Consider the following 10095-nt stretch of genomic DNA (forward strand, 5'->3'; position numbering starts at 1 on the left):
ATTCATGGCTGTGCTTTTGGGCAAAATTGTGAGTGAGCCCACTCCCTTGGATGAGAAGCAACCCCACACATGAATGGTCTCAGGATGCTTTACTGTTGGCATGACACAGGACCGATGGTAGCGCTCACCTTTTCTTCTCCGGACAAGCCTTTTTCCAGATGCCCCAAACAATCGGAAAGAGGCTTCATCGGAGAATATGACTTTGCCCCAGTCCTCAGCAGTCCATTCACCATACTTTCTGCAGAAGATCAATCTGTTCCTGATGTTTTTTTTGGAGAGAAGTGGCTTCTTTGCTGCCCTTCTTGACACCAGGCCATCTTCCAAAAGTCTTCGCCTCACTGTGCGTGCAGATGCGCTCACACCTGCCTGCTGCCATTCCTGAGCAAGCTCTGCACTGGTGGCACTCCGATCCCGCAGTTGAATCCTCTTTAGGAGACGATCCTGGCGCTTGCTGGACTTTCTTGGATGCCCTGAAGCCTTCTTAACAAGAATTGAACCTCTTTCCTTGAAGTTCTTGATGATCCTATAAATTGTTGATTGAGGTGCAATCTTAGTAGCCACAATATCCTTGCCTGTAAAGCCATTTTTATGCAACGCAATGATGGCTGCGCGCGTTTCTTTGCAGGTCACCATGGTTAACAATGGAAGAACAATAATTTCAAGCATCACCCTCCTTTTAACATGTCAAGTCTGCCATTTTAATCCAATCAGCCTGACATAATGATCTCCAGCCTTGTGCTCGTCAACATTCTCACCTGAGTTAACAAGACGATTACTGAAATGATCTCAGCAGGTCCTTTAATGACAGCAATGAAATGCAGTGGAAAGGTTTTTTTGGGATTAAGTTAATTTTCATGGCAAAGAAGGACTATGCAATTCATCTGATCACTCTTCATAACATTCTGGAGTATATGCAAATTGCTATTATAAAAACTTAAGCAGCAACTTTTCCAATATTTATGTAATTCTCAAAACTTTTGGCCACGACTGTACTTTCTGATGACATTACAATGTAGTGGGAAGCTGGAGAAAAATTTAAAATGGCCAGTTTTATGGGATTTGTTTTTACAGCATACCCTATGCAGTAAAACTGATGTCTGCTTCATTTCTTCTGTTTTAATACAAAAAAAATTAAAACTTTGGAAACAATTTTTTTCTTTACGTCGCCATATTCTGACCCCCATAGCTTTTTTATGGTTACATCCATGGATATTGATACCATTTTGGAGTGCGTTTGACTTTTAGATCGCTTTTTATTACATTTTTTGGGCTAGGTGAAGCGATGAAAAATACAGCAAATCAGCCATTTTGATTTGTTTCCCATTACGACATTCACCGGATAAGTACATTTATATTTTAAAAGTGTGGGTGTTTTGGGACACAGCAGTGCAATTTATCATAATTATTTTTCTTATTTTTATTTTTAATATGAAGAAAGGGCAATAATTAGAATTTAAACTTTTTTTGTATTTTTAAAAGCTTTTTGTAACATTTAACTTTTTTTTTTTTTAAGTCACCCTAGAATGTATTTATTTAAGAATGCATCCTATGGAAGATTCAATATATTCTTATGGAGCATTGCCACATGCAGGCCTCCATAGGAAATATACCTCTCATTGTTTGGAACATTTATACAGAGAAGCTAAATCATTTTCCATGTTACATATCCCTCCACGAATATCATCCCTGTCATTAGCTAACAGGCAATCCTTGCCTATCAAACCTTCTTTTATGTCACCTACAAAAATATTAAACAGAATAGGACTCTTGAGGTCCACCACTTGTAACTTGTCTCTCCTCAGAATGCAGACCATTAACAACAAGACTCTGATAGCTATTCATTAGCCGATTGTGAATCCACTGAACTATACAGGGATTAAAGGGGTATTCCTACCTGAGACAATGGGGGCATGCCACTGGGACCCACACCTATATCTATAACAGAGCCCGCAAAGTGGTGCTTGGAGGACCATGGGTTTCCCCGGGTCCGGTCACCACCAAGCGCATGTGTGGCCACCGCTCCCATTCATTTTTATGGGGCCGACTGAAATAGCCGAGCCAGCACTTACGAGATAGGTGCGGGTCCCACCTTGGGGATCCTAGAGATATGGCCCCATTGTCTCAGATGAGAATACCCCTTTAAGTCAAATCTTCAATAATTTCTATATCATCTCTTTATGTGGCACTGTATCAAAGGCTTTACTTAAGTCCAGGTAGGCAATATCCACGGCACAACCTTCGTCCAACGCTTTTGTAATATAGTGTAAAAAATCAATAAGATTAGTTTGACATGATCGGCTCTCAGTGAAGCCATGCTGTTTTGGATCCAACAAGTTGCTGATTTTTAGATGGTGAACTATCTTCTTTTTCAGGAGGGTTTCCATTATTTTTACTACTACTGAGGTCAAGCTAACTGGTCTGCAGCTTCCATCTTCTTCTTTGCCTCCTTTCTTATAGATAGGTACAACACTGCCCATTCTACAATCTTCAGGAACATCTACTGTCAGGAGGGTCTGGTTAAAATAATCAGTAGGAGTAGCAGGAACCACAGATCGTACTTCTGTAAGGACTTGGGCGGATGCCATCTGGACCCGTTGCCTTGTGTTATGCAAGCGGGTGTGGACCCACTGTGCCACTGACTGGCTATACTCTGGAGGGGCGTGACTAAGCAACTACCTGGTCTTCACTAGAGCCTCTGATGGTGAGGATAGGCTTGAGCTGTTAGGGTTGCCAGGTGTCACTCCAGAGCAGTCCCCGAGTCGGTGGCAGCTGACCAGGGGGTCAGAGATACCGATGCAAGCACCAAGGGGAAGTACGTGGTCAGGAAGTCCGGGGTCAGGGCAGGCAGCAATCAAGCAAAGTCCGTAAACGAAGTCCAAGGTCAGAGGCAGGCGGCAAACAAGCAAGATACGATAAATCCAAAAGCAGGGTCCGGTACACAAAAAAGCAGAACTCCAAAAACACCTTCACACAAGGACCTAGACATGCTAGTGACCATGAGTTGCTCAGGCATCTTCCTGGAGCAGGAAGCGCCTTTAAATACTTCCTGCAATCCAGCCATAGGCTGGGGGGACAGAGGGCGTGTACGTGCTGCCTCACAGGGGAGGAGAGACACATCCATGCAAGCCCTGACAACCAGTACAGGACTCAAGCAGGAAGTAAACTCTGGCATGGAGCACAGATACAAGAGTTAGGCTTCCTGCTGCCCGCGCTTGTTACCACGGTGCATGGCAGCAGGAGGTAAAGAGGGAGCCCGGCGCCTCACGGACCGCTGGGCTAACAACTTGTTTGACTTAGATTGTGCCAATTCACTGATAACATCAGCCTCCATAACTACTGGGGCTGAGCCCTTACACCTAACGGTAATGTCATGCTCATGATTTTTTTTTTTTTCACCTTCTGAAAATACTGAACAAAGCAACTATTCAAATGGTCAGCGTAAGCGTTATCCCCATCAATAGAGTGATCCTGCCCATCACTCATTTTTGTAATCCCACAATATCTTTTCCTATCAGTAATGTACCACTTCTTAATAGGTTTGGCCATTTTGTCTTCTTTTGATGCTTTAGCAGTGTTATTAATATGTTGGCTTCTTTCTGTTTGGTTTTATATAGTTCTCTATTAGCTATACGTCCAGTATCTTTATACCATTTAAATGCAGCCTCTTCCTCCTTTAACGTCAACTTCTACACACAGACAGGGTCATGTGCACCGCTGCAACCAATAACTGACCTCAGTTGTGATGTGTCCCCCAAGCAGCATGTCACTGTTGGGTCATGATCCACTTGGGGACACGTCATTGTCGGCAACAGTGCATGTGATCCCATCAGTGCAGAAGTTGACAAACAGGTGCTGGAAGTCCAGAGAAAAGAGCCAGGGAGCACTATTGGAGCAGTGGGAAGCAGGTGAGTATGGATTTCTCCACAGGTATTCCATGTTAGGGGCCAAAACCTGGACCAACCCTTTAACCACATGCCAATTGTGACTGCAGTTAACCCCGTTATTTCACTACTTATTTTATTTTGGAGTCCTTGACTGTGTAGGGACACTATTTAAAGATCCCAATAAAGACCTCTCTTTCTTCAGCTCCCTCGAATATTGTTTGGCAGGGGGGAATGGGCATTAATCTATAAAAGGGTATGTTGGCCATTTTGTGGTGGTTACGTACTAGTGCTCGGCGCCAGTGACAGTCTGATGCTTCACATTAAAATAATCATATCCAAAGCTATAGTAGTCCTGCTATTTAGGTACTTACCAATGAATAGAGATAGCTCCCACGTTGGTGTAAAGGGGGTGTGGAATTATTTTCCATACTAGAATATAATGGAGAAGTATGATAGATCATGAAGTCAGTGGGAGTTATACATTTTTTTAGGCTTATTGCAAAACTGTATGACATGCTCAGGACCCTGTATCAGCTCGTGCCCTCCATCAACACATATGTACGCTATATACTACAAGACTGCAGAGAATACAGTAATCACATTCTTGCTTAACTTATTTTACAATGGTAGCAAAGTCTGTGAGCTGTAATAGTTTCAATTAGACTGTCAGCTATCTGTGAGATACAGCAACCCATGACAGCAGCTCACGCACACGACCATAATTTCGGTCTGCATCCCATTCATTTCAATGGGGCTGCAAAAGAAGCGGACTGTGTGCTGTCTCCGCATCTGTATGTCCGTTCCGCAGCCCTGCAAACCCCCCCTAAAAAACACATGTCCTATTGTTGTCTGTTTTGCAGACAAGAATAGGCATTTGTAACATAGGGTGATACCTGCGGAAGGGGAAAATGCAGGATGCACATGGCCGGTATCCATATTTTGTGGACCGTGTAATGTTCGTGTTACTGTCTAATTGCAAGTTCAAAGCCGAGCACCGTCCTCAGCAGTCCCATCGACAGTGAATATAAGCGGTGGTCAGACATGCAACCTATCACTTCATTCACACAGGGGACTTGGGGACACCTGTTCTTGTGATCACCGGGGGTCCCACTTGTCAGACCCTCAATGATCATTCATTCATCACTTACTCTGTGGATAGGGGAAAATGTTGTTCATTTGTGTTATTCATGTGAATGTAGGATACCAATAAATTTGTTTTCCCTTGTGCTTATACTCTTGTTAATTGGAGTTATGATATTGCATCCAAATTATTCTAGGATTACCCTAACCTTAGCACACCTTCTCTCCTTGCTGCATGAGATGGGAGATAGACTTGATATGGAGTGCATCTCGCTTCCTATCCTGCAGTCAGCGCTAAGCTCACACTTCTCTCCCCTCATTCTGGAAATCGATGAGGGTCTCGGTACTCAGACCCCCACCGATCTAAACTTTTGATATGTCCCTATAACATATTAAAAGTTTAAAGGGCATCTGTCAGCAGATTTATACCTGTGACACTGGCTGACCTGTTCCATGTGCGCTTGGCTGCTGAAGGCATCTGTGTTGGTCCCATGTTCATATGTGCCCGCATTGCTGAGAAAAATGAAGTTTTAATATATGCAAACGCCCCCGTTGCTCCTAGAGCCTCATTTGCATATATTAAAACATCATTTTTCCCAGCAATGTGGACACATATGAACATAGGACCAACACGGATGCTTTCAGCTGCCAAGCGCCCATGTCACAGGTCAGCCAGTGTCATAGCTATAATTCTGCTGACAGATGCCCTTTACTAAAAGTACAGTGCCGCTTTAAAAAAATAACAACGCAGTCCTAAGAAGGAGTCCAATCCTGTTTTTGACATTATATGTACAACCGCCATGTGGAGCCTCATTGCATGCAGATCAGATACTGGTAGGATACTAACCTAGAATAATTTGGATGCAACATCCTAACTGCAATTAATAACAGTATGCACACAAGGGAAGGTATCCAATCCTATTGTACTTTACACACAAAGAATTGTTGTGTATTAATATTATACAAATAGGGCAAGCTGAGCTTATATTTAGGTATAACGTTTTGTTATTTGTGCTTTTCCATTGGATTGCAAGTGAACGTAGAGGTATACAGGAAACGTATTTACATTGTAATATAGTATGAAACCTGTTCAAAAGACCACCTCTTTTAGAAGACCACCCCCACATCATATTTTTCACCATATATTATCCATAACATTTTCTAGAAGAAGACCTCCACCCTCAAGAGACTTCATTGTACTCGTATACTGTCACTGATAAAGTACTATATACAGTATCGTGAATGTCTACTAATTGAAAACTGGTCAAGCATGTTGGGAATGCTAACGCAGAAATATCCCCATGTGTAATAGTCTTGCACTGTAAAGATTTCATGCAGTTGCAGAATGCTTATATGTGACATACATACACAAGAAGGAAGCCTTATCGAAACATCTGTACTTAGATATGACGTACACTATCTGAACAATTCTTAGATAATAATTACGTATTGAGCAATGAGTGCGCTATTTTACCTTCGACAGTTTTTTTGACAGGGTCTTCAGTGGTGGATCTGGAGATGATCAATATCACTGCTATCTCATATCTTTTGGTGACATCAATTCTTGAGTGAACGGGACACACTGAGACCTCCCAGCTCTCCTGCATAAAGAGAGACCGAGAGATTCTTTCTCGTCCAAATCCTAGAGAACGTCAATGTGTGCTTGTCAGTCAAAACTCTCTCATGCTGGCAGTCCTCTCAAAAATTGGCACTATTTTTATCTTTGCATACAGCAATGGCAAAAAAAACTAAATCTGATTGCAGTGTCAGTTCCCAGACAGGCGGAACTTGTATGAACTGGATAGAGACAGATAATGCTGTGTAAGGGGTTATATAAGGATAGAAATTTGGACTTACATCATATTAGTTCTGATACTAGCTCAGTCTGGCTTGGGAATCATACTCTAGTTTGTTCAGTGATCTCTACCGGGCTGACGAAATGTTTCAGTCTCTGCATCTTCTAAAAGATTTGTATAAGGGCTCATGCACACGATCCACGGGCACCGGCTATGTGCCTGCCGTTTGCAGGTGTGGACCCATTCACTTGAATGGGTCTGCGATTCACAACATTCAGTCTGCACCGCAAAAAATAAAATGTTCTATTTTTTTGCGGTTTGGAGGATCGAAATTCCGCCAAAGCGCTCCGTAATGCTTCCGTGAACTTCCGCTCTGTATGTTGCAGATTGTGGACCCATTCAAGTGATATGGAACGCAAACAGCCGGTGCCCGTATATTGTGGACCTGTTGTTTGGGCACGGGCAGCACATGAGCCTTAATTTAAAGGGGTTATCCTGAAAAAGATAATGGCTTATTCTCAGGATAGGTCATCATTACCACATCAGCGGGAGTCCAAGTCCCTACATCCCTGCCAATCAGCTGTTTCACGGAGGCGCTGCGCTTGACGAAGCTCTGGTGAGCAATGCAGACTCCCGACAGCTTCCGAAGGACAGTGCTGTACATCATATAGTGGCAGTGCTTGGTATTGCAGCTCAGCCCCATTGACTTGAATGGGGCTGAGATGCTACAAGCCATGTGACCAATGTAGAGTGATGTCACTGGCCTAGAAAGAGGCTGTGGTGCTCAAGGCCTCTTCTAACAGCTGATCGGCAGGGGTCCCAGGTGTCGCAACCCTGCAAATCTGATACTGATGACTAGTGATGACTAAGTGTAGAGGAGACAAGCCGGGAACGCAAGATCACCCATTATGCCGTGCAGCCAGCCAATACTCGGATGGCCATCCCCTGTGATGTCACAGCCCTTGTCCTGTAAGCTGATTATAGGAAGGGATGTGGTAAGTGCTCATGCGCTAGGGACAGTGTTGCTGAAAACGATTAATAGAAGAATTCAATACCAATAAGATAGAAGCCTTTATTATTCCAGTGCCAGCGTGCCAACCAATACCATCCAGTCTGCACCCCTTAGGGAAGCCAGGTCTTAATGATGACCATCCTCACCTTTTGCTGGATTTACTTCCTATAAATCATCCTTCTTGGTCTCCATGTCTTAGAAAAGTCAGCAAGATGCAGAGAGAGGAGGAGCTGGATGTTCCTGATGACATATTCTCATTAATATTAAAATGATGTGGAAAGGGAGGCGAAGCAGATGGTAGAAGAAGGGCTTCCACCTGTAGGGCAAAAGAGCGCTGGGGTTGGAGAAGTGGGTATGCTGGCATATTGTGCCCCACCTAATGTCACGGATGATGTTGCAGATAGCTGGAAGTTATGGATAAACATCCGACTGGCTTGATCCCAAACTAAGGAGCATAAAGGTGACCCCTATAAAACCCTAAGAGCTCACCCTGACTGCTAAGCACATACAAGGGTCTCAGAGGTAGACGATTGCATGCCCTCGTACCTAGACTGTGTGACACCTGAAAACCCTATAATAGTGAGGTGACGCGACCACCGGCTCCCTACACTTAATACGGAGGGAGTCAGGGTCACCTAGAATCAAGCCAGCAAGGAAACACAATACATGAAAGGACTTATCTGAACAAGCAGTAACAGAAGACTCCAGCAGTGAACACTTCAATCCAGGAAGTAGTATAAACCGCAAAGTGAGGCAGTATGGGAGGGAATATAAAGGGAGGCAATTAATGTAAATAGGTAACAGCTGGGAGAAGGAAAGGAGATGACAAAGTGAAACCAAAACAAAGAACATCATGCAAGAGGTATAGAAGAACGTCTGCCAGACCTTCTCAGAGAGCTGGCGGTGACACCTAACCAGCCAAACCCCATACCAGCAACAGCCCATTTAAAGGTTCATTAAAGGTGCCGCTCGGCCATTAACAAGAAGGACTATACAGTGCGGTCTTTATTATTAAATGAAAGGCAGCTGCGGGCTAATTGGCCTCACGTTTCTTTACTGCAGCATGGCCGCAACCTGCCCGCAGCACGGCCACTCCATGTGGCAGTACCCTAAGGCAGAGTGGCCTAAGTATACCTTATTTATAGCGATTTGTGACAAATCAAATTTCTTGACAAACTTCGGAGAAGCTGCCAAACTGAACTTTTCAAAACTTCGCTCAACTTTACTAATGACCTATCCTGAGGATAAGTTATAAATATTAGTGTTGATCGAGCACCAAAGTGCTCTGGTGCTCGAGTAGAACACTTTGGGATGCTCGGGTGCTCTACAGAGCACCAGAGCACACTGGAAGTCAATGGGAGAACCCGAGCATTAAACCAGGCACCCCCTGCTCTGAAGAGGGGAAGGTGTCTGGTTCACTGGAAAAGGTCAGAAATTGATGGAAACATCACTGAAATGGTTCGGGAACAGCATGGGGAGGATGTCTGGATGCACCTTGGACTCCTAGGTTGCTGCTGGGAACGATGTTGTCCGAGTAGTACGCCACTTTTACAGACTGACAATAATACGCACCAAACCAAAGATAAAATCGATTTTAGAGGAAAAATTGTTCGGAAATATTCTTTCCTGTTTATTTACTTGTATATAAAGTGCAAGTGCTGCCAAAAATTACAAGGAAGAGGCACTCCGATACAACCTGTATATCACATAAAGGAGGGCCTTATTCACATTGTGGTACAATTGTTCATGTAGTGGGACTCCTACACTCATAAAGCCTATGCACTAAGTGAAAGGGCTGCCAAAAATTACAAGGAACCGGCACTCCAATACACCCTTTGTTACACATAAAGGAGGGCATCATACACACCCTTGAAAAATTATGATTGATGGCCTGCTGGTGACCCTCAAAAAACATTAGTAAAAAAACACAGTCAGCAGTACTACATACCCTGCCATGGGGCAAACATCCAATTCTTTCGGTACCAGAATCAATGGTCCAAGTGTGGTGCTCGCAGATTGAGGTCCAGGCCAAGGGTCCCTTGATGCAATAATAGTTTAAAGAGATTCACAGCACTCTTCCATTATCAAAATCCTGTTCCTTATTTGACAAGCAGCATACAATTACAGCAACGTTTCGACTTAAAGAGGACCTTTCATAGAAACATAGAATGTGTCGGCAGATAAGAACCATTTGGCCCATCTAGTCTGCCCAATATACTGAATACTATGAATAGCCCCTGGCCCTATCTTATATGAAGGATGGCCTTATGCCTATCCCATGCATGCTTAAACTCCTTCACTGTATTTGCAGCTACCACTTCTG

At 43.7% G+C, this 10095-nt stretch overlaps 1 protein-coding gene across 1 annotated transcript in view; it reads right to left on the reverse strand.

Moving 5' to 3' along the window:
* ATP1B4 (ATPase Na+/K+ transporting family member beta 4) overlaps positions 1 to 6650 on the reverse strand; it is a 72937-nt gene extending 66287 nt beyond the window's left edge. The window contains exons 1-2 of the mRNA XM_040405711.1: positions 6439 to 6650; positions 4256 to 4313 (exon numbers count right to left, since the gene is read on the reverse strand). Of these exons, the coding sequence (XP_040261645.1) occupies positions 4256 to 4312 (57 nt within the window). The 5' untranslated portion in view covers position 4313; positions 6439 to 6650. The remainder of the gene's footprint in view (positions 1 to 4255; positions 4314 to 6438) is intronic.
* Positions 6651 to 10095: the final 3445 nt, after the last annotated feature.

Source organism: Bufo bufo, chromosome 8 (assembly GCF_905171765.1).
Source record: "Bufo bufo chromosome 8, aBufBuf1.1, whole genome shotgun sequence".
NCBI lineage: Eukaryota > Metazoa > Chordata > Amphibia > Anura > Bufonidae > Bufo > Bufo bufo.